General features: G+C 45.2%; 1 protein-coding gene across 1 annotated transcript; it reads right to left on the bottom strand.

Moving 5' to 3' along the window:
- Positions 1-20,340: 20,340 nt before the first annotated feature.
- LOC146833871 (uncharacterized) lies at positions 20,341-25,917 on the bottom strand. The gene is made up of 4 exons (XM_085599923.1): positions 25,912-25,917; positions 22,825-23,262; positions 21,654-21,869; positions 20,341-20,604 (listed from the first exon to the last, which is right to left on the bottom strand). Exons 1-4 carry the CDS (start codon positions 25,915-25,917, stop codon positions 20,341-20,343), a joined length of 924 nt encoding a protein of 307 aa, XP_085456049.1.
- Between the last annotated feature and the right edge of the window lie 601 nt (positions 25,918-26,518).

Below are 26,518 nucleotides of genomic sequence, written 5' to 3'. Positions count from 1 at the left end.
CAATCACTCGCTCTCACATATAGTCATTCATATACTCCAACACTCACATATACTGCCTTTCACATATGTAGTGACTCACACATGTTCCACTGAGACATCAATTTACTCACCAACACACCCATACACACACTCACCTACTCATACAGCCCTTCACAGATGCACTCTTGAACCCATACACCTAGTGAATGACCCACTCACACATCGACGCACAGTCACATACTCCCCACCCACCCACACAGACACTCAGGCACCCGTATAGATACTCAGACAACCAATCAATAACCCATATAGACACTCATGTAGCTACTCACCAACCCATGCAGCCACTTACACAGCCACTTACACACCAACTAACAGACTGATACAGACACTCACACAGTTTAGTCACTAACCCATGCATTCAGTAAGACACATTTAATCACTCACTTATCCAGTCAGTCACGCACCTACTAAATCATCCATTCAGACACTCATACACCCACTCATTCTTCAATCCACCTTGGTATATATATATATATATATATATATATATATATATATATATATATATATATATATATTCACTGAAAAAACCATAGGTTTCACACACGTTATAGTTACGAATTAGCATTTAAAAAACCTTGCAAATTCACTTAAAAAACCATAGGTTTCACACATGTTATAGTTAGCTGGACATTTCACTCGTAAAAAACCTATGAAATTCCCCCGTTATAGTTACTGTAGGCAACTATAACTCACGCGACCGCAATCCTCTGCTGATGACGTCAGATATTACATCACTGTATTTAGACACTTATTTACCCATGTCTTCTTCCATTAATCTTTAGCTATACATATATTACAAATATTTATTTTTCATAAAGACACATATGTCATCATTTTTTTTTTCAGGTTTTTCACCGTGCGCGCACCGTGAAATTTCTTTTTTTTTTTAAATCACGGGGTGCGCGCACCCTGCGCGCACGGTGCTCTTCGCGCACCGAGCACACACGGTTCGCAGTGCGTGCCGTGCGCGAACCGTGCGCGCACCTCGCGATTTAAAAAAAAAAAAAAAAGTTTTTTTCTCCCTTGGGGGTCCTTCTGTGACCCCCTGACCAAGGCTAGGGGGTCAAGAACTGTCCACTCTGCCCCCTTTTCACGTTCTCCTCCTTTTTTTTTCACCCCCTCAGACTGCGAGAGACAAAATGGCGGCCGACACTTCCTGGTTTCGACCGATTCGAATGTTTACCGACATCTAACAACCAATCAGAATTGAGCTCGCGCACGGCAGGGTGCGCGCACCGTGCGCGCACGGTGTGCGCGTATAGATATTGATATGCTTTTAAATGCTCTTTTCTCAGGAAATACTAAACAGATTTACACCAGACCTGCAAAAGGCACTTCCTTGACCTTATGGCTACCTCTCTGCCAAATTTCACGTAATTCTGTTTAGCCGTTCGGGCTGTAGCTGTGTCTAAAGGTCCTATGGAAAAATGCATGGGGAAAACGCGTTTTGGGACCCCCCCATTTTCTCGGCCCCCGCTTGACGAATCACCCCGAGACTTTCAGGGTAGGAGCTGAGCGGAGCGCCCCATTAGTTTTGAAAATTGCGCGAGGATTCGTCAACCGGCGCCAAAGTTATTCAAAATAGAATTTTGAGATTTCCTATGGAAACTAGGTTGTAACTATAACTACTGGCGACCGCCAGTAGATAATATATATATATAAATATAAAATACATATTTAAACTTTACAGAAGCACACAGTCACTGGATGACACCATCAGTGATGTCATTTGAGATGTTTTTTATTTATTTATTTATTTATGTAAAAGGTTTTATATAGCGCTGGCTGGACCCAAGGGTATCAGAGCGCTTTACAAGGTTTGGTAATGGTAAATTGCAGTATAACATTTGTACAATGAGGTATGAAACAAGACAATTAGAACATTTTAAACAGTATCATTATTAAATGAGGTAAATTAACTAGGAATACATTAGGCAACAACAGGTCATAGATAGCAAGACTAGCATAGTTGGTCAGTGATGAAGAGGGGGGAGGGAGTGAAAATGGAGGGCGACTGTGGAGAGTGAAGGGTAAGTGGATAGCAGGTGGGAATAGGTGGGAACTACCGGAAAAATTAAAGGGGGAAAGGTAGTTGTAGATGAAATATTTAAAGGAGGTGACACAATACGTAGAGGGAACCTATACAGTCAGGGCTGGGGTAAATGTAGACACATAGACACAGGCGGTGGAGTGCTGCTGTTTATGAAGGTGTGCACTACTCTATGAAACGAAGGAGGAGCATGAGGTGAGGTACTGCACAACACAAAGAAGAATGCAGAAACAAGTTGTGAAGCGCTGCTAAAGGTGGAGTTTCGGGAGCAGGAAACAGTTACTCCGGCTTGCACCAGATGTCGATCTGAACCCTACGGGACCTTTTGCTGCCATGGCGAAGGGTGGGGAATGAACATAGTCTGGAAGCAGCAGTGCTCATGGAGCAGTAGAAAAGTAGACTTGAGGGGGATGGCAGGAGGGGACGTGGGCATAAGTTATGCAGTCTTCATGCCCTCAGTCTTTATCCTTCTGAGGCTGGTTGGATTGGTTGCAATTACTACGAGCGCTCCGGACACATGGGCGGAGGGTGGGGGCAGGCGCTGTCTATGGATGGCTGTTATTGGGGTAAAAAAAGGCGGGGAGGTCCGGGGGTTGTTGGCGCAGGTGGTGCAGATCAGACGGTCACCTTTAAAGGTGACCGGGCATGGAGTCTAGTGTGGGGAGCAGGGACAGTTGGGCAGAGAGTATGAGCAGTTCCGCGGATCGAATGGGGGTGGCTGCACCCAATGCTTGGCCCAGGTGCCACTTGGTGGACAATGCAGCGGCGCACATGGTGTACACCATACCCTCCCTCAGTCCCCTCCCCACCACCCCATAGGGTCAGCCAGCAGCAGGAGTGGAACAGCGTGCATGGGTGATGGGGGTTGCACAGGGTAGGCTTGGTCGGGTGGAATTAAAATGTGTAGGGTGGGTGTAGTCAACTCAGGCCAGGTTTGGGCAAATGCTGGTAAAGGGCAGGGCGGCAATTTGGTCGACATTCAGAGAGGATGGGTGTTTGCTGGGCTCGGCCTATTAACACGGGGGCTATCTGTGAAGAGTTAGGAGGACTACAGAGGGTTCAGTTAGCTAGGTAAGCGGGTGTAATGTGAGAGTCTGTGCGCTAATTTGGATGGGTGAATGATGTGGGGAAGGTCAAATGGCACGGAGGAGGTGCAGGAGGGATGGGTGACGCTTAGGAAGGGAGATTGTTTCCTTGACTGCGGGAGGCTCACTTTGGAGGGTACAGATGGCAAGGGGGGGGGGATCAGGAGCACATTGCTGTGGAAGCGGGTATTGGTGGGCAGTGTCGGGGTCCCAGGGGGAGGCACGGGCCTTGTGGGCAAATTGGTCGACTTTGCGTTACTGGGAGGGGGTTCCGGATTCGGTGTGAATCACCATCCGTTGGTCTTGGGTGAAGAGTTTTGGGTCCTCGGAATAGGAAAGAAAGGGATTTTGTCCGCGTGTGAAGTAATGGGAATCCTAAAGTGAACGCATACACACGGATTAGGGTTGGAGGGAGACAAAAGTGCACCAGGGGGAGCGGCGGGGGGCAGGGGGCACTAACTTAGGCAGCTAGGGAAGAGGCAGCGGCGGGTCCAGTTATAGGGTTCAAAGGAGGGAAGTGGCCGTCCAAGGAAAGGAATTTCTCAGATAAGGAGAACAGGGTGGAGCTGGCTATGACCCATTGAGCAGTCCGGCAAATCTGGTCTGTACTGGGTGGTTGGGGGGTGGTTGATGGGCTTTGTTAGACGGACCGGGAGGGTCGGCCGAGAACAAGGGGAGAGGTCTCCAGGGAGAGCCGTCTCCAGCGATCGTACAGACGAGTAACTTCCCCCCCACAGATGTACACCACACGAAGATAAGGTTTAACGTTCTTTATAAGCAATCTTTAGGTACGATAGAATGGTACAAGGAGGTCAGGACTCAGGGGTCCCCTCGATTCTAGTCTCTTGGTTGGGAAAGGGGGTAGCGGGACAGTCTTGTTACCAATCTGGTGGGTGCGATGATATGATGGATAGCTCACAATCCTCGAGCTCGGCGTTCTAGATGGACGGGCCGCGGCGGCGCCAGCAGGTCCCGGTGAAGGTGGTAGTTACAACGGTCCGCGGCAGCGCCAGCAGGTCCCGGTGAAGGTGGTAGTTACAACGGTCCGCGGCAGCACCAGCAGGTCCCGACGAGGATGAAGGATGCAGAAGGATGCGGCAGCGCCAGCAGGCAGGACGATAGTTCGCAAGGCAGGGCTACGGCAGCGCCAGTAGTCCGTCAAGGATGAGTTCTTCACGGTGTCTCTCGACTCCAGGATACAACTGCCTTCCTGCTCTGGAGCTGCCCCAGTTATAGGTCTGGCGCCCTTTGATGTCCGGACCCTCGCACTTGGAGGTCGGGAGGTCCGGGATGAGGGAGTCCAGACACCCAGCAGGGGGGTGGAGCCAGCGCCCGGGGGAGCTGGGGGGCGATCGGCACCTGGCGGGGGAGAGCCATCGACACTTCTTTCTCCCATTGACCTGCCAAGTGGTCCGTTCACCTCCTGGGTGGATGGTGGTGCCGGGATGTCGGGGCCTGGCCAGGCCCAGGGTTAGGGTCGAGCTGAGGCCACGCGGCCTCGTGGTGCAGTGTCCAAGATGGCGGCCGGGCCGGGCGAGGGAGCCGGTAGTGATTCGGCCCCATGATACAGAGATGTCCGGGGGCAGGAGTCCCGTATGAGACGGGGTGCGGGTTGCTTCTGTGGGTAACACCTGGAGGGCCGGGGCTCGGGCCCTGTCATGCGGGGAGGGAGCAAGCCCTTTATGTGGCCTGTCCAACATGCGTCCCCCCCAGCTGAAGGCGGGGAGAGTCACCCATCCTCTTGGGGACTCTCCTCGTCGAGGCGGAAAAAGCGTGACAGGCCATCCGCGTTGGCGTGGTCTTGGCCAGGTCGATGTTCCACAGTGAAGTCCATCCCCTGCAGGGAGATGGACCAACGCAATAGTTTGGGGTTTTCCCCCCGCATCTGCATTAGCCACTGCAGGGGCCGATGATCTGTTTGCACCCGGAAGTGGGTACCGAAGAGATAGGGCCGGAGCTTTTTGAGGGCCCACACCACTGCGAAGGCCTCCCTCTCGATGGTGCTCCAGCGCTGTTCTCGGGCCAGGAGGCGTCTGCTGATGAAGGCCACTGGTTGGTCAAGTCCCTCGGAGTTCAACTGGGAGAGGACCGCCCCGATGCCATGGTCGGAGGCATCTGTTTGTACGATGAATTCCCGACTGTAGTCGGGGGCCTGGAGCACAGGGGCAGTGCACACGGCGGCCTTCAGCTTCTCGAAGGCCGCTTGACAGTCTGGGGTCCAGTTGACCTTCTTCGGGTGGTTTTTGGATGTGAGTTCCGTGAGGGGCCCCACAATGCTGCCATAGTCCCTCACGAACCGCCGGTAGTAGCCGGTGAGCCCCAAGAAGTCTCGGACCTCGGTCTGCGTGACTGGAGGCTGCCAGGACTGGATGGCAGCGATCTTGAGTTGTAGAGGGGCCACCAGACCGCTTCCCACCTGGTGTCCGAGATAGGTCACGGACCCCTGACCAATTTGGCACTTGCTGGCCTTGATTGTGAGGCCGGCCCGTTGGAGGGCCTGCAGGACCTCTCGGAGGTGGTGGAGGTGGTCGGACCAGTGGCGGCTGTACACAGCGATATCGTCCAGGTAGGCGGCGCTGAACTCCTCGAGTCCCGCCAAGACCTGGTTCACCAGTCGCTGAAAAGTAGCTGGGGCATTCTTCATGCCGAATGGCATGACCTTGAAGTGGTAGTGGCCATCGGGGGTGGAAAAGGCGGATCGTTCTTGAGCCCGGGGTGTGAGACCGATCTGCCAGTAGCCCGCTGTCAGGTCGAAGATGCTGAGGTAGCGGGCAGCCCCCATGCGGTCGATCAGTTCATCCGCTCGGGGGATGGGATGAGCGTCGGTTCTGGTGACAGCATTCAAGCCCCGATAGTCGACGCAGAATCGGAGCTCAGGAGTGGTGCCGGGGGCAGCAGCTTTGGGGACCAGCACGACCGGGCTGGCCCAGGGGCTGTCCGAGGGCTCGATGACCCCGAGCGTGAGCATCTTTGACACCTCCTCTTGGATGCAGGCCCTAACCCGATCTGGTACGCGGTACGCCCGATGTCTGATAGGGGGACTGTCCCCAGTGTCCACGTCGTGCAAGCACCCGGGGGTGACCCCTGGGGTGAGGGAAAACAGGGTCGCAAACTGCAGCAGGAGGTCCCGGCAGCCTTGGCGCTGTTCCGGGGTGAGGGCATCTGAGAGTCGGACCCCGTCTACGGAACCATCTTTCTCACGAGTCTTTAGGAGATCAGGGAGAGGTTCGGAGTCTTCTTCCGCTCCACTGTCTGTAGCCATCAGGAGGCTGAGCTCCGAGCGCACAAAGTGGGGTTTGAGTCTGTTGGCATGGAGGACCCGGAGGGGGTTCCGTGGAGATTCCATATCGATGAGATAGGTGACGGGGCTCTTGCGCTCGACCACTTTGAAGGGCCCCGTCCACTTGTCCTGCAAGGCACATGGTTCGGTGGGGGACATCACCCACACTTGTTGGCCAGGTTCGAATTCGATGGAGGAGGCATTTTGATCGTACCATTTTTTCATGTCCTCCTGACTGGCCTCAAGGTTCGCTTTCGCCATTTCTCTGAATCGCCTGGTCTGATTGCGTAGGGTCAGGAGGTACTTGAAGACGTCTGGAGGGGTCTTTAGGGGGGCCATCTCCCAACCTTCTTTGACTAGGCTGAGGGGCCCTCGCACAGGGTGTCCGTACAAGAGTTCGAAAGGGCTGAAGCCGAGGGACTTCTGGGGGACTTCTCGATATGCGAAGAGGAGGCACGGAAGTAGCACATCCCACTGGCGACGGAGGGGCTCTTCCAACCCCCCAATCATTCCCTTGAGTGTGCGGTTGAACCGCTCGACTAGTCCGTTTCCTTGAGGGTGATAGGGGGTCGTGAATCGGTAGGTGACCCCGCACTGTTGCCAGAGGGACTTCATATATTTTGAAATAAAGTTTGTGCCTCTGTCGCTGACGACTTCTCGGGGGAAGCCCACCCGGGAGAAGATCCCCATTAAGGCCCGGCCGACCACCGGGGCTGTTACAGTTCGCAGGGGAACAGCCTCGGGGTAGCGGGTGGCGTGGTCTACCAGTACCAGGATGAACCGATGTCCTTGTGCTGTACGGGGGTCCAGGGGCCCCACAATGTCTATTCCCACCCTCTCGAACGGGGTGGTGACAACTGGGAAGGGTTGCAGAGGTGCTTTAAGTTTGCGGCCGCTCTTCCCGCTGGCCTGGCACGTGGGGCAGGACCGGCAGTGGTTGAGGACGTCGTTTCTCATCTTTGGCCAGAAAAAGTGGGTCACCAGGCGACTGTAGGTTTTGTCCTGGCCCAGGTGTCCAGCCAGAGGGACATCGTGGACCAAATTTAACAAGAAGTCTCTAAAACGGAGGGGCACCACCAGCACTCGACTGGCCCCTAACTCCGCGATTCTCTGTTCACTGTACAACAGGTCGTTGTCCCAATAGATCCAATGGGCTCCGGTGGTGTCCCCTGCGCTCTGGGCGAGGGCTTGCTGGCGGAGTCCCTCGAGGGAGGGACAGGTCTTCTGCTCTTGATGGAACTGTTCCTGGGTGGGCCCCCCTTCTTGACGCCACTGAGCCAGGTCGGGAAGGTCCTGGGGCTGAGCGAGCCCTTCGGGGGTTGGCTCTGGGGGGTCGGTATGGTCGGTGTCCTCTACTGGAGCGATCGGGGGAGGAGGTGCTGGCCATTCTGGTTCTTCTGGTCGGGGGATGGCACGGGCGGCCATGGACCGGGTGGTTACGCACGCCCAGTCCGGGAGGCCCAACATCCCCAGGTGCTCTCTTCTTTCTACGGCGGCCCACGGGGAACTCTCAAGATCATTCCCCAGGAGACAGTCCACGGGGGCATCATCTCGGACCGTCACCTTCAACATGCTGGAGACTCCTCCCCATTCGAAGGGGACGCAGGCCATCCGACATAGACTCTCCGAATTGTCGGCTGAACGGACGGGGCAGAGAATGTTTGGCAGGATCTGTTCTGGGGTCACCAGGTGACAGCGGACGGCCGTCACACTGGCCCCCGTGTCACGTAGTGCTTCGGCCCTGCGTCCATTAATGTTCACCCACTGACTATATTTTCTGGTGTTGGCGGGTAGGGGAGCCCGCGGGACCATGTCTCTTCCCCCTAGGCACGCTAAAATCATGGCGGCCGGTTCCCACTCTTGTTGTTCTTGTTCGCATTCTTCCTGTTCTTCGGAGATTTGTTCTCCCCCCAGGGCGGCGGCAGCTACCTGGCGGGGTCTCGGAGTTTGGTTCTGTGGACAGTTCGGGTCATTGGCGTAGTGGCCGACTCGCTGGCATCGATGACACATGACATTGGCTCGGAACCCCGGGCGCATCGGGGGGTTGCCCCGGCTGGCCGGGGGCGGGGTGCTGGCAGCGGGGGCGGCTGGGACGGTGTCTCTTCCTCGTCCCTGGCCTCCTCCTCCTCGGGGACGGTGCTGACCTTGGTTGTTCCGGTTCTGTTCGTGCGGCCCCCTCCGGCCTACTCGGGTGCTCTCCCACCGGTCAGCTTCGGCGGCGAGCTGCCGTGGGTCAGTCAATTTACTGTCGAGGAGGTGCTGCCGGAGCTCGACGAAGCAGTTGTTAGAGAGGTGCTCCCACACCATGAGATTAAAAAGTTGCTCGTAGGTCGTTACGTGGCTTCCCTTGATCCAACCCTCGAAGGCTCGGCTGAAATAGTTTACATATTCCACCCAAGTTGTACCCGGGATCCGGGTGCAGTCTCGGAACCTCTGGCGGTACATTTCGGGTGTGAGCTCATATCGGGTGAGGAGGGCAGCCTTCATGTGGTCGTAGGATGTCATCAGATGATCTGGGAGCTGTAACAGGGCATTGCGGCCTTCATTGATGAACCTCCCCCATAGACCGGCTCCCCAGTCACTTCGATCGATCCGGTGGGAGGTCATGGCGATCTCGTAGGCCTTGAACCACTGTTGTATGTCGTCATCTCGGAAATACTCTCGAACGACATCCTTGGGGATGTGGACTTTCTTTTCTGTCGCTCCTGGGGTGTGCGGTTGCTCGGGCACCCCCAGTTCTTTGTTCTGCTTCCGTAGGTCTATTTCTGCCAGTTTGCGCTCGTGTTCGTACGCTAATCTCTTTTCTTCGAGCTCTCTCTGCCTCTGTTTTTCTTCCCGTTCTTCTCGGAGCCGCAGATGTTCTAGGTTCAGTTTTTGTTCGGCTAATTTTAGTTCACCGTCCATTTTGAGCCGTGCCATTTCTAACTCATGTAGTCTGCTTTTTTCTCTCTCTTGGATCTCTTCCTGCGAGAGACCCGTTCTTCGCTCCTCGGGAGCCGTGGTGTTCCTCTCTGATGCTGCAATGTTTTGGTCCGGGGGTCTGGCGGCCCCGGTTTCTGCCCACGACTCAATGGCGTGCTTGAAATCGTCTTTGGTACTCAGACCGGTGGTAGCAATGCCTAGTTCAATGCAGAATTGTTTCAACTCACGATGGCTGTACTCTTCCAATTTCTCCATCTGGAATTTCTCGGTGGATCCGCTCTCTTTGGTTGTCATTGTGGTTTCGTCGTGGGGTGAGCTACTCTCTGTACGATTACGCGTTGATTCGGATCGCGCCGCTGGCCACCAATGTTAGACGGACCGGGAGGGTCGGCCGAGAACAAGGGGAGAGGTCTCCGGGGAGAGCCGTCTCCAGCGATCGTACAGACGAGTAACTTCCCCCCCACAGATGTACACCACACGAAGATAAGGTTTAACGTTCTTTATAAGCAATCTTTAGGTACGATAGAATGGTACAAGGAGGTCAGGACTCAGGGGTCCCCTCGATTCTAGTCTCTTGGTTGGGAAAGGGGGTAGCGGGACAGTCTTGTTACCAATCTGGTGGGTGCGATGATATGATGGATAGCTCACAATCCTCGAGCTCGGCGTTCTAGATGGACGGGCCGCGGCGGCGCCAGCAGGTCCCGGTGAAGGTGGTAGTTACAACGGTCCGCGGCAGCGCCAGCAGGTCCCGGTGAAGGTGGTAGTTACAACGGTCCGCGGCAGCGCCAGCAGGTCCCGACGAGGATGAAGGATGCAGAAGGATGCGGCAGCGCCAGCAGGCAGGACGATAGTTCGCAAGGCAGGGCTACGGCAGCGCCAGTAGTCCGTCAAGGATGAGTTCTTCACGGTGTCTCTCGACTCCAGGATACAACTGCCTTCCTGCTCTGGAGCTGCCCCAGTTATAGGTCTGGCGCCCTTTGATGTCCGGACCCTCGCACTTGGAGGTCGGGAGGTCCGGGATGAGGGAGTCCAGACACCCAGCAGGGGGGTGGAGCCAGCGCCCGGGGGAGCTGGGGGGCGATCGGCACCTGGCAGGGGAGAGCCATCGACACTTCTTTCTCCCATTGACCTGCCAAGTGGTCCGTTCACCTCCTGGGTGGATGGTGGTGCCGGGATGTCGGGGCCTGGCCAGGCCCAGGGTTAGGGTCGAGCTGAGGCCACGCGGCCTCGTGGTGCAGTGTCCAAGATGGCGGCCGGGCCGGGCGAGGGAGCCGGTAGTGGTTCGGCCCCATGATACAGAGATGTCCGGGGGCAGGAGTCCCGTATGAGACGGGGTGCGGGTTGCTTCTGTGGGTAACACCTGGAGGGCCGGGGCTCGGGCCCTGTCATGCGGGGAGGGAGCAAGCCCTTTATGTGGCCTGTCCAACAGGCTTCTCCACCAGGCACTGCAGGGGGCTCCACCCGATTGATGGGGTTGGCGCCATGCTGACAATAGCCGGAGTCCTGTAATAAAAGCAAAACACATAGCTGCCAAGGTTTCAGAGTGCGTATGTGTGACATTTTAATAATTTCACTTTAATTATCAGTGAAATTCAACAACTATCAGTGACGCTTTCTTGCAAACAAAAATCAAGCACTGAAGACAAGGGAAACATTAAGCTCATAAATTACACAAAGTTAAGGAACAAAACTCTAACGCTATGTTAAAATGGCTTCAAAGAACAAGAAACTGAGGCCGCCAAACGCTTTCTCTTGCACCACTACAGGTACAAGTATGTTTGCAGCAGGGGAGACTGTTCTTGGACTGCTGGGGGGCTCACGGTGGAGGTTGCGGATGGCAGGGCGGGATCGTGAGCACAGTGTGGTTGGGGGGCGGGTGATTGCGGGCAGTGTGGGGGTCCAGGGGGGAGGCGACAGGCCTTGTGTGTGAAGCTGTTGACTTTGGGGCACTGGGAGTGGCATCCGGATTGCGGTTTGGATTGGCATCCGGTGATCCAGGGATACCTGTGTGGTCAATATTTAACGAATATTTACTTTATTTTACAATTTTATTTCAAGCCACGGCGATCTATGTAATTGCTGCAAAATGTTTAAAATGTTGTTGTCGAGGTGTAGATGATTTAGTCTCAGATAACGTACTCATGCACCTCAAGAAACAACATTTGTTGTTGCGGTGAGAGATGCGTGGGAGGTGGGCGTGAGGATGGGTGGGGGGTATTGCCACTCTTACACTTACCTTGACATGCTCCAGCTAACGCAACACGTTGCCCTTCCACCATGCTCACTTGGACCTGCCGCTCTCCCAACGTTGCTTGTCTTTTTCACATTTCAAGCCGGACGCCAATTCCCCTGCATCTCTCGGCTTCCTGAGCATCGGCCCGACGCACCCGCCTTTCGCGCTTTCTCATTGGACAGCCTCCCTCACTTGACTTCCTGGTATTGGTCTCTTTCAAATGATCCTGCAGTACCAGAAGAATGATTGGGGTTGGAGAAGGCACGCAAGTACTTTTGTAAGGAAACAGCTGAGAACCCAAACCAAGAGTGTAAGCGTCCCCTATCCTCCAAAGCATTGCATGAGCAATATAACCCATTTGCAGATTGATAATGTCTGGGATGGGTCGAGGGCGTGAGGATTGGGCCTCTATCAACTTCATCGACTTGAGCAGGTGCGCGTTTCAGACGGAAAACACTAGGAACTCGAGTGGTGCTTAGCAGACAAAGGACTGAGACGAGCGCAAACGAGATGGCGCTGAGCCGTGAACGGGCTTCCAGGGAGTATCGATCCGCGCAAAATCCTAAAGACATCAGCAGGGCGCCATTAAAGGGGGGGATGGAAGCCCGTTGAGGCCTCTGCAAATTAATTACGCCTTGTCCCCGGGACCTGGCCCACCCGGGGGCTTATATAAAATGAAACTCAGGAGCCCGCACTGCATTTTCTTTTTATTTCTTCGTCTGGATTTGTGACCCCAGCGTGAATTCGGCCAATTTTCTTTTTTTTAAATATGCTTTTTTTGCCCTGGGGGTCCTTGTGGGACCCCCTGAGCAGGCCTAGGGGGTCAGGGTGTTTCTATCCTGCCCCCTTGTCTTGTTTTTTAACCTCTTTTTCACTCTTTTCTTGTGACTCAGTTCCTCGGAGTCACAAGATGGCTGCCAACACTTCCTGGTTAGGAATGTTGGCAGCCAATCCGAGTGAAGCTCGTATCTGGGAGGGTTGGCGAATCCTCCTCGGTGCTCAGATATCGATATTTTTTCAGTTTTTTAATTTCTCAGGAAGTACTAAATGGATTTACACCATTTAAAAAAGGGGCTCTTCCTGAACCAAGTCCTACAGTTTTGTCAAATTTGGTGTAATTCCGTTCAGCAGTTCGGGCTGTAGCTTTGTCTAATGTTTCCTATGGAAAGTTACATGGGGAAAAAGCGGTTTGGGACCCCCCTTTTTTCTCGGCCCGCTTGACAAATCACCCCGAAACTTTCAAGACAGAAGCTGACCAGAGTACCCCACTAGTTTTGAAAATTTCGCAAAGATTCGTCAAACAACGTCAAAGTTAGGAAGAAAACAAAAAAATGCTTTTTGAATAGAAACGAGGTCCTAACTAGAACTACCTACTGGCGATATATATATATCCCAACAACGAAGTCGTGTATGCTCGAGCCTCTTTAAGTGAGAAGTGTCTGGCGAGGCTGTGAACCTCTAAAATCCCAGCACAGCTGTAGAAATCCTCGATACGTTATTTCACGAAGATGAAAACAGAGCCGACACTCTATTCCAGTAAGCGTATGTTTATTCACACACTGCAACAAATGTAAAACCCAAGGCGTTTCGGAATTCACGCACTCCTTGATCACGGGTTAGGCAAATGCTGACTTCCTGCCATATTTAAAGTGACAGACAGCGCGTTTCAATATAATCAACATAAAGAAAATACTTTGCATAGTTTGGTCAATGACACCATAAAAAAGTCGATATCTGTTATACATTTGAACATTGCGCATTTGTATGGGGACATTCATTGTAAATTAATGTTAATGTCATTTCAAAGAACTTGGTAGGACGTTTGTATGCCAACAGACACAGCGTTGTTAGTCATATCTAGCTCGCATCATTAAATTCATCATAGTGATTGACAATGCATAATTATAATGTTTTATCGAACAGCCTGAGCCATCACTTTCTAATAGTAACGAATAACACTTCATTTATATTTAACATCACTCAAAGTGTTGAACTTGATTCACAATGCGCTCTTTTGCACCTCTGCAATAAATAACAACTGTCAGACGGCATGTAACGTCAAGTACAACTTTGCCCTCAATAACGCTCAGTAGCTGAATAATAGATCTTTATCTACATTCAAAATACAGGCATCTTTCCCCAACAGCCTTCTAAACAATACAGCCCCAGTGGGCATGTTAAAAATTAGAAAATTTCCAGCACATATGCCACTAGATCAATAATTGAACATATGCCAAGTCAAATCAATTAAGCCCAAGTGGGCAACATCTTACCAGCTCCTACAATGCTCATACACCATAATATGTTGTCTGGGAACAATTAATTCAAAGGTCAGGGTTATCATCTTGACACATTATACAAATTACAAAATTAAGAGTTAAAGTGATACAGCCCCAGTGGGCCTACCATACAGCTTTTCTTATTGTATACGGACACCGTCGTTAATGACCCCAAATGCATCGCCCAGATTAGAGATATTTCAGCTCTTCTGCTCTTTCAAACATATCCGTCTGAAATAAACAAAAAGCAAAGCATTACTTAAAACCACTTATATATTACAACACCCTCATTAAAAAGGCATCAGCCTACACAGAAGAAAAGAAGTTATGCAGATAAACTCAATTTCACCCTAAATTTACTGCCATTTCCTCATCCATGTTTAATCCATTCGAGTGTAGGGTGTTATATTTAATTATCATTTTGGACTCAAGTCTCCTCAGCTCCGTGACCCAATCCCCCCTCACGTTTGGGTATGGATTCGAGTACAACAAATTTTAATAGGTTGCAATTCTGCAAGTGATGAGCCCTAAAGTGGCGTGCCACCGGATAATGTTTATCATAGTTCAGAATGGCACGCATGTGATCCAATATACGCTTTTTAGCAATGTTCAAATGTATAACAGATATCGAATGCTTTTTTATGGTGTCATTGGCAAAACTATGCAAAGTATTTTCTTTATGTTGATTATATTGAAATGCGCTGTCTGCCACTTTAAATATGGCAGGAAATCAGCATTTGCCTAACCCGTGATCAAGGAGTGCGTGAACTCCGAAACGCGTTGGGTTTTACGTTGGTTGCAGTGTGTGAATAAACATACGCTTACTGGAACAGAGTGTCGGCTCTGTTTTCATCTTTGTGAAATAGCGTATCGAAGATTTCTAGAGCTGTGCTTGGATATGGATATATATATATATATAAAAAAATTCACTGAAAAACCAAAGCTTCCAGGGGTGGTATAGTTAGGACATAGAATTTTAAAAACCTTAGAAATTCACTGAAAAAAACCAAAGGTTACAGGGACGTTATAGTTAGGCTGACATTTCACTTATACAAAAGCAGAGAAATTCAGCAGTTATAGTTAGCTGAGCTAACTATAACTTGCGCCCCCGCAATGCATTGCTTATGACCTCACATATTACATCACTCATGAGATGGTCAGTGACATCACGGACGACATCATTGATGACAACCACTTGAGCACCACAAAACAAGCGGCAGTCATCTTGGCCACTTGAGGCTTCATAGATAACTAATCACCCAAAAGGAGGCCAAGGTTTTTAACCTTATGGGATGGAGTTGGCAGAGTCCCTTGGCCAATGTTACATCTTTAACGATCCTTTTTCTGTAAAGAGATTTGTCCCTGGTGGTTGCTGTTTTTATCTGAGGGTGCATGACCTAATTGCTGGGCTGGTCATAGTGTAATCTCTCTGTTTCTTTTAGTCAAAAAGGTGTTTTTTACATTGGTTAAATTTCTATATTTTGCTCTTTATAAAAAGAGCAGAAATTGTTTGACAGCCATCTTCCTTCCAGACTGTATGTGAGCCAGTCTTCAAGGGGGGTATAAAATCTAGGTTATAATGTATTGGCATGTATGGAGAGGGTAAGCTAGTGAGTCCAAGTGTCTCAACTACCGTATTCCAAACTGAAAGGGTAGGGCCCACCAGTGTGGTCACGTAAGTATTTTGTGGCTGATCCTATTTTCTCACTAGATTAAGTCCTGTTGGCGTCACAACACTATGACATGGTCCATAAAGGCCCATATTTTATCAGTCTTGGATTTGGACCATTGAGTGATAACCTTAGGTTGTGCGGACTAATAATAGACCTTAAAGTCTAGGAGAACCATGCCCTGGCCCTCTATGGATTGCTGCAGAAGTCACTGTGTCACCCATGGCTTAGCTACCGTCTAGACAAGCCTAATTGTTCCAAAAATACAATGTTTTACTTTTATTGTCAGTCTGAAATATATGAATTATCTTCTGGACGATTAATATTTTTTTATAACCATTTTTATTAGTTTTATGCTTAAATTAAGTAATCATAACAATTATGGTAACTGTGCTGCAATTATCCCAAACCCATCTCATCCAGCTAGGTAAGTCAACAAAAGATGGCCGTGCGGTAGCTAGTCCCCCAAGGATATTCATTTTCATTGACCAATCCAGTCCATCCAAGAGAGCATTGGATTCTGCCATTTGTTAAGATAATGTTTAACTTCAAGGAGCAAACAGGGATAATTTGCTCCATACAACTGGTCCTTGCCCATGTCCCTCAGGATTTCTGCTTTCTGTGCTATATATTAAAATAATTTCTCTAATTTGAGAACCAGTATGTCCTTAAAAGGTTTTCTGAAAAAGGGTATGTAAACCTGTCCAGACAAGGACCCTTTTTAACCTCAGTCTCTTTATAGCTCATTTTATTTCCTTCTGAGCTATCTCCAAGTCTAGGGTCAGTTGCTGGGTGTCTGTTGAGTTTGTCAGTACTGCTTCTTCCAAGAATTCCAACTGATTGTCCATCTCAAATTGTTCTCTCTAATATAATTTAATTTAATATTGACTAAATGTCTTGAGTTTCTCCTCCTTTACTTAACAGATCTCACCTGTTTTTGTCCTAATTTCCATAATATATGTTCACTCTCTAGGGCCAGTTGTTGAGTGTCTGTTAAGCGGGGCAGTATCGCCTCATCCAAGAATTCCAACTGATTGCCATCTCAAGTAGGCTTCTCAAATATGATTTAGCATAATATTGACGAAATCCCTCAAGTTTCTCCTCTAATATATGTTCACTCTCTTTTCAGTCTTAGCTGTCTGGCTAAGTGGGATCCCACTTTATTTCCTGCTACATAGGAAGCCCACTTAAGATTACACCATAGATAGTTTTGCCCTTTTAGTATATAGTGCTCCAAATTAACCCTGAAAGTTAGTGAGCTCTAGCAAATGTGTTATGAAGGGATTCTCTTTATGTAACATTTCTTTCTCTAATATATTTGCCTCTAATTGATCTATGTCTTGCCTTTAGATTGTATGCAGATGAGCCATCAAGGAGAAAAACTTCCCCTACCTAATTACCTTCCATTCACCGAAATTATCACTAGGCTAATCTCTTACATTTAATTCCTATGAAAGTATTTCATTGTCTGTTCTGCTAGATCTGCCTGCAACAGAAGATCCTTTATTAGTCTTGGATACAGCATCCAAGCAGTGGTGCATCTCTGTGCTTGATCTACGTCCATATTGACTATAACATGCAAGTGATCTGAGAGTCCTATTGCACCTCTAGTGCGTGTCATCAGGGAGTAGCTCACAAGAATGAGATTGGTGCAGGAATATATGTGGTGGGCATGAGTAACTCCTGCCATGTTCCTCTCAATCCCATCTCCTTTAAGCTTGCTTTCTTCGAGTTTCATTGCGAAGGCTGATCTGGACTTTCCAGCTCCTTAATTCTATCTTTTGTGGGGTCGCAAACTACATTAAAGTGTGTCTCTTGGGGCTTTTTTCCCCAAGAGTCAAGAGGAAAGCAGTTACAAACTGGTCCCACACCTTACTGGGTGCATGTAACAATGCTATAATAAGTGCCCTTCTCCACATTTTGAAGGCCTGTATTGCCTGCGGTTGGCCACGTCTCACAATAATGGAAACCACATTTATTTCTGTACCGCTGATGAGTGATAAGGTGTTGCATAGCCTCAATGTCCCATTTATGCTGGTCCAGGGTGAATCTTTTAAGCCTTCACTTTCTCTATTTTAAAGTTTTGTTTTTAGTAGCCATTGCTTCAGGCCATAGATTGTGAGTTGAGTTTTCTTGTTACCCGTGCACCTTAACTTTTTTCGACCAGGCTAGTTCTACTCTAGGTGCCAGGGTGCATCCCCAAAGTTCCTTATTCTTTCCACTGTTCCAAAGAGATTGTTGTACCACTTTTTCTGACCCCTATTCTCTTCAAGAGGTACTTCTACATGCTCCTGTCTTCCGCAACATCTAGCCGGTCCTGCAGTTGTAGGCTCAAACCCTCTTTAGCTACTCTGTTAGTGGCTTAGATTGGTTATTTACATGGTGTATGCTTGTTCTGATCTCACTCCCATGTCCTTTGGGAGAAGAGCGTTGAACCACCAAAGGAATGACTGCTTCGTAGGCAAATGCCATAGGAACTTCTCTTCAAGATATTTGTGCTGATGCTACTTATCTTCTCCTTCCTTATTCCTTACTCAGTACTGACTGGAGGTGGTTTTGAGTGGAAACGACAACTTTGGTAACGATATGCTGTCTAAAAACCACCCAAGGGGATGTAATGTTCACTTAAGCTTTTGTAAATGTGTGCTTTTAAAGATTTTGTGTGGTCAGCCCTTCTGATCTTGGAGGATTTGTACCTTGGGACAGCACAGTCTTCTTAGGTGTAGCCTCATTTTGTAAGGACTGGGACCAGGAAGTGGATGAGAAAGTAATGCCTTGATTAATTACCAGTAATTTCATTACACCTTTTCCGTCTCCATTATACCACCCTCTCTCCCTGGGTGGATTTATGGCTTCAGATGTTGGAGCTACAGCAGACTAGTCAGAGGTTGAGGCTAGTGGTCCCAGGGCTATAGGCCTTGGAAGCGGTGGAGCTTCTTTTGTGAGGACCCAGCATTTTTCTTTCTAGGTGGTTAGTAGTGTGCTAGCCAGGGATGCCCAGCTCACTTTGTTCGGAATGGAACAAGGAAGATGGAATTTGAATAATGAGATAGCTGGTAAGTAATGAAGGTATTTTATTAATCAGTGATCTATGGTTATGTGCAGGACCCTGGTCCTCAAAACTCTCTACCAAATTATCTTTTAGCCCATGTCAAAAGCAATTAGACATCATTTTATATACATATTTTTTCTGTGCATCCCATTAATGGAACTTCGACACGCTTGGTCAGCTAATAAACACTGTTTCATTTGCTGCAGCCTGTGCGGTACAAACAAGAATAATTAAGTCATATACTATGGGTTTGTTCTAAGCTTTTAACAGAAAGACTACAATGGCTAAGGCCGTTCTTTATTAAAAAGACATGTTAGCATGTGAAAGAGGCTTGAGATGTACAGTGAGAGGTGAAAAAGTTCAAATGTTGTCTTAGTCAAGTTCATAAATGCAGCTGCGTATATTTTTAGGAAACAATGGGTGGAGTTAACTTAGTATGCTGATTATTTCTTTTACATAAAAATTGGATGGCATCTTGGTCCTAAGATTTTAGATTGAGTAATGGTTTTACTGCTTTGAGAAAAAATTGTATGAATTAATTAAGTGACAGTACATTGAATTTAATTGCTTCTCAAACCTGATTGTCAAGTAGGCAACATTACTAGGTATCTGCTGTTTTCGATTGTACAGTAGATTTTACAGACTTATGAGCAAAACCTTCATTTATATACATGAGTACCACAGGGGAATTCATGAAAGGTACTGGTGTGCTAGCATGAGCAGTTTCTTCCAAATGCCAACCTGTTAGGACTACCTGGAGAGCTGTACTATCTTAAGAAGCATTAAAATGAAAGGAGGGAGAGCAAAGAAATGAAAGGGGATCTATAAAAGGAGAAAATTAGAAACTGAAGAACTGGCCATCCAGACTTGATACTGAACTACCCTCATTTTCAGGTGAATGTACACACGTGATCCGAAAATGCCATCATTCACAGGTCAAAAGACCCAACGGCTGATGAAGACTGAAGCACTATCCCATGCAGTCTGCTGTCATTGGTGGAAGCAGAGTATAAACAATACTCAGACAGAACAAGCATTTACAATGCAATGGTCTCGGCATTAGTAAAGTTAGAGCTATTGGCTTTGTTTATGACATTGTTTTTGGGTAAGTTTTTGTTGTTAAAACATTTAAACAAAAGGTATTGTTATTTCCAATGTTAATACCTTAATAAGTCTTAAATGCAACATTTATTGCCTTTGTACTTACAGACAGAGTTAGCTACACATATATTGAGTTAGCTATTGATACAGTAAATACTAATGTTTTTTTTGTACTGTTTTCTAAAGATAAGCAAACCATAATGTCATTAGCAATTCGAATAGCTGTAACTTTAACAATAGTAGTACTGTTGGGTGACCTACTGTTTAGATAGTGTACTATTAGTTGTGAAGAGAAAGGTTTGAATAGGACGTTCTATATTCTAAATGGAGGAGTAATTATCCTTATCCAAGTGCATTAAGTAATATTTAGAAATTATATATATTTTTTTTTTAGTAATACTAGTACCCAATTCTTGCCAAATGTATACATAAGTCATTGTGTAATTATTTATCCGAATGGCGCATATAAATACATGCAAGTACATATCAAACATTATTCCGTAGAAAAAATAAACAGTAAGTCAAATGTGATTTAAGATTTTTATTAACTAAAATATTTATTTTGTATGTATCCATTTTATTCAAAGTTACAAAAGTAGTTATCTTTTTGCATATTGCATAATTTAATCTTCGTCAAGAATTTCGACAATGTGTTCATTTTGAAATATTATATTTAGTGTTTTCGGTAGATGTGGCATAAGAGCCTCTGAAAAGTCCTCAATATCTGCTGGAATTTGTAGGTGGTCCATTAAAAGCGCATTGCTTATTTGTACCGATTTTAAATGTTCATTATCGTGAATTTGTATGGTAATGGTGCTTTTTTCCTGAGTTGTATTTTCGAGTCCATATATAGTTATCTGCAGTTGTTCTTGGGGTGGCTCAATTTTCTGCAAATAGAAAAAAACATCAGTTATAAAACCCATTTTTTACTGTCTATTTTTTTTTTCTATATTTTAACGTGCTTTTGAAAGAAATAAAAAATTTCTTTAGATGCTGAAGGAATTTCTCCAAGATTTTTCTGTGAATTGCATTTGTTCTGCGCGGTTCAGAGAATGTGAAAAATGTAGTTGAAGGCAAAGACCCAAAGTGCGTACTTATGTGTTCTTACCTATGGAATTTATGAAGAAGGTGTTGTATTTTTTTTGATGCAGAGTGTTTCTAAATGTAATGCAAGATGATGTAAAGGTGTCAGATATTTATAGAAATGTATGTTTATATGGCACATTTTGTGAAAAATTTGCAATAGAATTCGAATATGCACAGGAAAGTAGTGAGAGAGTGCAAATAAACTCCAAGTTAAGTAATAGGTAATGTAAAATCGAAAAGTGCATTTAAGGCAGTTTTTGATTAGTATGTATTCCAAAAAGGTAAATATAGACATAGATAGAGAGTTGGATGTTGCTTTGCTTGAGATGTAGTAATGTATGATTCTGGAGCTATTCTAATAGTAAGTTAGTGCTATATATAAAGTAAGATATTTTATGTTTCCATGTGTTTGTAGGTAAGGTGTAGATATGGACAAAAATAGTTTATATGGCATGGTTATGGACTAGCATTTTAAAATGTGTGCAAAATTATTATAATGAAAGGTGTAGTATGATTTGCAATGTATTGACCTACATGTTTTGAAGTTTGTCGTTAGGTGTTGAGCTGTAGGAAAGGTAAACAGAAAAGTTGTTTGTGATATTTCGAGAGTGTTTTGTATGAATGTATATGCATGTATTTAAAGGCGATATAGTATTTTGGTGTTTCATCTATGTGTATGAGATTTATGTGTAGAATTCCAAATTGTATGCTGAAAAAAGAGCCACTGATGTTACTACGTGTGATATAAAAATGGTGAATTTAATGAGTCTTCTGTTCTAGATGTGTAAGTAATTTCTTTGCAAAGAATACATTTTTTGTTTTTCGCATTGTCTTTTTACTTTGTACTTACTTGCAATTGTGTATTCCGAGTAGAATTTAATATTTTTTCGTTGTTAAATTCATGCACTGTCAGATGGGTTATTTTTATGTAGCTCCCAAGTTCGATGGGAAAGTCCGCTGCGTCCCTCCACAGTGTTATTTTCACTGAGTCTGTTGCATCGTTTACTGTTATTGATTTTAGTTTTGTTTCTTGTCCTCCAATGAATACAGTTTTGGTTTCTTCCTCCTGTCAAATTTGATAAACAATCATTGTTATTGGTTCTTGCATAGATAGTATACACTTGTGCTGTATCTTTGTTTATTGGAGAGAACATGCGAGTGAAAAGTTTGTTGATTGTTGTGGTGTATTAGTTGTGTAATAGTGTGTGCTACAGTGTGTATGTTAGAGAGTGTGCGTTAGAGACTTTTGTATGGAAGTATATATATGATATAATTTGTAGGAGAGTGCACATAAAAGAGTAGATGATGATATTTTGTATAGCTATCATTTTTACAAGTGTTTGAAATAAATAGTAAAAATACTTTACATGTTTGAAACTTGTGGGACTGTTCCATGTAATCAACACTTTACAGTGCATTTAGTGTCCGATGTGTATTTTTACAGATGTTAATGTTTTTTTTCGTAAATTATATTAGTTAAATATAATTTAGATTGTAAAATGAGCGAGTAGAGTTGCTAGGATATTGTATGTGATGTGCAGTAAGTATAGTGCTATTAGCAGCAATGTTGTGTATTCTATTTGAGTTTCTACATCGATTAGTCCTAAATATAGCCTTTAGATGTTATTTCTCTATAAAAAATTGTTGTATGCTTGTAGTAGATTGTACTACAGAGTATTGGCAAAGTTTAAGTAGCAATGAATGAGATGGAGAGTGTCCGTTTTTAACTATTTGTAACCTTGTGGTGTGTGTAAAAGGAGTAAGCAACAGCTATTACTTGAAATGTTTGTAGATAGTATGTGTGTTGGAGTGAGTGTTGTATATAGTTTATAGTAAAGTGTGCTGCTAATAGTGTGTGTTTTAAAGAGTTGCAGTTACTAAATGGGTTTTGAATGTATGGTATAGTGGTTTGAAGAGTGTGATTACAAAGTGTGTGTGGCAGATAGTGTTGCTGATAGTATGTAAGTTTACAGACTACTACATGCAATAGTTAAGCACCTTAATTTTTTTATGATACGTACCTCTGATATTGTCCCTAATATGCTCATCAATGTCCGTAAATTAGCTTTTCTTATAGTTTTTATTGGAGAAACTGGGGGTGCAGGCGGCTGTAGCAAATATACTGCTTCTTGGGTTATTGTTTCCGGGAGCGTTAATGGTGGCATTCTCGAAATCTTTGTTTGTTTCGTTAAGATGATGACATTGTTCTTGTTTATAAAATTCCGAATTATAATTCCATTCCCTTCTTTTGTTAGCTTGAAAAAATCATCATTGTAGCAAGTTCCTTTAATGGACCCACTTTCATCAGCAAGAGCAATGTGGAATAAAATCTTATTTTCTTGCTTAGCGTTTTTGTAGTGTGTTTTTGCAGAGCATTTGACTATGTTTGCTCGTATTGCTTTTTGATACGGTTTGCTTTCCTCGTGTTTGGTTTTCTTAATTTCTTGTATAGAAATCATCTGCAACGAGACAAATAATGTAAGTAGACCTTCTGAATCTAGCATGTAAAGAAAGGAAATTCCTAAAGCAAAATAACATACAAATTGATAATTTCAGCTTATTAAATAGCTACCCATAATGCTTTGTGATCGCTATAGTAGGACTCTAGTATACCAAAGTGAGTTATCTCTTCATTAACATATATATGGTCTAAGGTTGAATTGTAGTCTGTTGTGTAGTTTTGTATTTTTTGGTGACATTGAAATTGGTTTTGCATGTATTCTAAAAGTAGTGTTGCATTATGTGATACTTGTGCTAAATCTATGTTGAAGTCGCCCATTATTATATATTTGTAGTTTGGGTAAAAGCTCAATACGCTAGTTAACACTTGAAAAAGTTTTTGTAGTTGTACATGTGGTGGTCTGTATATTATCACAAATAAGTAATCACAATTCTTTATAAATAAAGTAAAATGTAAAATGTCAATTTCGTGCTGTGTTTCATAAATTGGCAAAAGGCAAATATTTTTCTTGTAATAAACAGCAATCCCATGCTTGGTATTTTGATTATGGAATTTATCAAATAGCATCAGATGATAGTGGTCAATATATAATGAATGACTGTTCCCTTCCCTAGTTGTGTTTATTTCATTGAGACATATAATATCTGCCTTCATGATATTTGTGTCGGCTTGTATAGCTTTGTGATTTTTTTGTAGTGACCGTATGTTGTGTACAATAACATTAAAGTTTAGCAGATAATTACATAATTGTGGTACTGATATTTCTAATAGCATATCTGTCCTTAAGCGGGCCATTTCTTCATGAACCTTTGGGTGGACAACTATTTTGTCCTGCTTAAAGTTTTTAATATATATGTTTTCTAATGATTTTGCTCTGCTTAAAGCAACATAATGCAAATGATGTATTTTACTATTGTTAAAATGGATGTAAAGTGGTTCAATAGTTTCTCCTTGTGTTCTATGTATAGTACGTGCAGATGATTGGCGTAGTGGGAATTGCTTGCGTATTATTGTTATAAATTTTTGTGTAAATTGAAAATGTCTAGAGATAACATGAATTGGTGTCCAATGAGGTGAAATGTTACTGTGATATATGTGCCTATTTTCCTGTCTTGTTAATTTGCCAACATTTTCTTTATCAAAAAGAATCCATATCACATTTGGAATGCTATTGATAGTTTCTACTAATTCAACTATACCTGTTGCACCATTTGTTAAGCCATCGTTAACATTGATATTGCATGTTAGATCGTATCGTAATTTTAATGCAATATGCAATATAAATGGCAGGCCCATGGTCTTAGTTGCATCTGCAGGTAATTGCATTAGTATTTTTTTTTTTACAATTTCGCTTAGGTCAGATGCAACTGTATCTATTGCGGTTGATGTGTATACAGGGTATTTTGTTATATGTTGTAACAAAACTTCATTATTAATATTATTAACCTCTTTGTTTGTTGCCATTATATAAGGGATGGTTTTGGTAATGTTTTGGGGTGGGTCTTGCTCGCGTGTTTGTATTTGTATAATATCGTCATTAGTTTGTTTTCCTTCTCTTAATCTATTTAGTAATTGAGCAAATGGTAAGTCGTTTAGCTGTCTCATAATTTTTGTTAATTCAAACAACTTAAAGTGTGTTTGCCATAAATTTGTACTTACTGGTCTGTATGAATGCCTAGAATTTTCAAATATGTATGTGTCAAATACTGGTTTTAACTGATAAAAATCTCCAATAGCTAATATGGATATCCCACCAAAAGGGAGTTTGGACATTTTAATTTCTTGTAACCTGTTATGTATAAAATTGAAAGTAAGTAACACCATTGGAGTTTGCAGATTGGTTCTCACCTGCATGCTCACTTTCTCATCATCAGCTATTGTCAACTTATAGTATGAAAGTATGAGAAAAGCAAGGGAAACAAAGAGGAGTATAAAGAAGAGGCATAGTATAGCATACATAAAGGAGTAGCGACAGGAGCAAGAGTAATGTATGCATTGTACAAATAATAAAGGATAGTAGTGAAGATAAAGGCATTAGAGATGTAAATTTGCTGTGGTGCATGTTGAGGGGATGTATATAAAAATGTGTACAAAAAGTAGTATGCTAAAGAGTATGTGAAATGATAGTGCATGAGAGCGTGTGACACAGTGCGTGCAACAAAGCGCACGCAACAGACCGCGCGCAACAGAGCGCGCGCAACAGAGCGCGCGCAACAGAGCGCGCGCAACAGAGCGCGTGCAACAGAGCGCGTGCAACAGAGCGCGTGCAACAGAGCGTCACACGCGCTAAGTTACACGCGCTAAGTTACACGCGCTAAGTTACACGCGCTAAGTTACCCGCGCTAAGTTACCCGCGCTAAGTTACCTGCGCTAAGTTACACGCACTAAGTTACACGCGCTAAGTTACACGCACTAAGTCACACAATGAGTGTGCTGTAGAGAGTGGATAGAAGAGAGTGAATTTCAATGTGCGCTAAAGAGTGTGTGGTGTAGCGTGTGTTTTGGAGAATGCATGATGTGAAATGCATGGTGGCGAGTGTGCGCTATTACTGCTGAAAATAGGAATAGCAAAAGGTAAAAACTTGTACAAAATGTTTGCAGAGCCTCACGTCAGTCACACCATTTGAGTTAGCAGATTGGTTCTCACCTGCATGCTCACTTTCTCATCATTAGCTATTGTCAACTTTTAGTTGTAAATTATGAAAAATCATGGAAAACAAAGAGAAGATTAAAGAAGATAAAGTGTGTAATAAACATAAAGGAGTAGCGAGAGGAGTAATTTATGTAGTATACAAATATTAAAGGTTAGTATTGAAGATAAAGGCAGCAGAGATGTATGCCAAACAGTGCATGACATTTTTAAGCTATGAACCATATGTTCTGAATGAAAAAATTCATTTTTTTCCAACGCGTGATTCCCCAAAAACAATTGCACAGTAGTATCTGCATTACTGCGGGTAATACATACATGAACGCCAATGTTTGTACAGCAAACACTAAAATTAAGTAACCTTCGAGGAGCGATGAAATAATTTAGAAAAGGATACCTCGTCCCGCTAGCGTACTTTGTGAAACCCCTCCCACCCCCTCCAAAATTCTAACAAACATCACATGACAAAATGTCACTGCTAGTATAAGCTTAACCCCCCTTCCCCCCCTTTTCGCCCCCCTCATCACACACTTGTTTCAGTTGGTTCCATTAGCATAGAAGCCTTAGAGATGTAAGTAAGGTAAAGACGCGTTTTAGACGGTAC

This window comes from Triturus cristatus, chromosome 4_2 (assembly GCF_964204655.1).
Source record: "Triturus cristatus chromosome 4_2, aTriCri1.1, whole genome shotgun sequence".
Lineage (NCBI taxonomy): Eukaryota > Metazoa > Chordata > Amphibia > Caudata > Salamandridae > Triturus > Triturus cristatus.
This window is presented reverse-complemented; position numbering and strand designations above follow the sequence as displayed.

Excerpts from the sequence above, each read along its gene's own strand:
- LOC146833871 (XM_085599923.1), bottom strand. Across the intron at positions 21,870-22,824 it reads TATTAGGGACAATATCAGAG|GAGGAAGAAACCAAAACTGT; the intron begins GTACGTATCATA and ends CAAATTTGACAG. Across the intron at positions 20,605-21,653 it reads CTCGGAATACACAATTGCAA|AAAATTGAGCCACCCCAAGA; the intron begins GTAAGTACAAAG and ends TTCTATTTGCAG.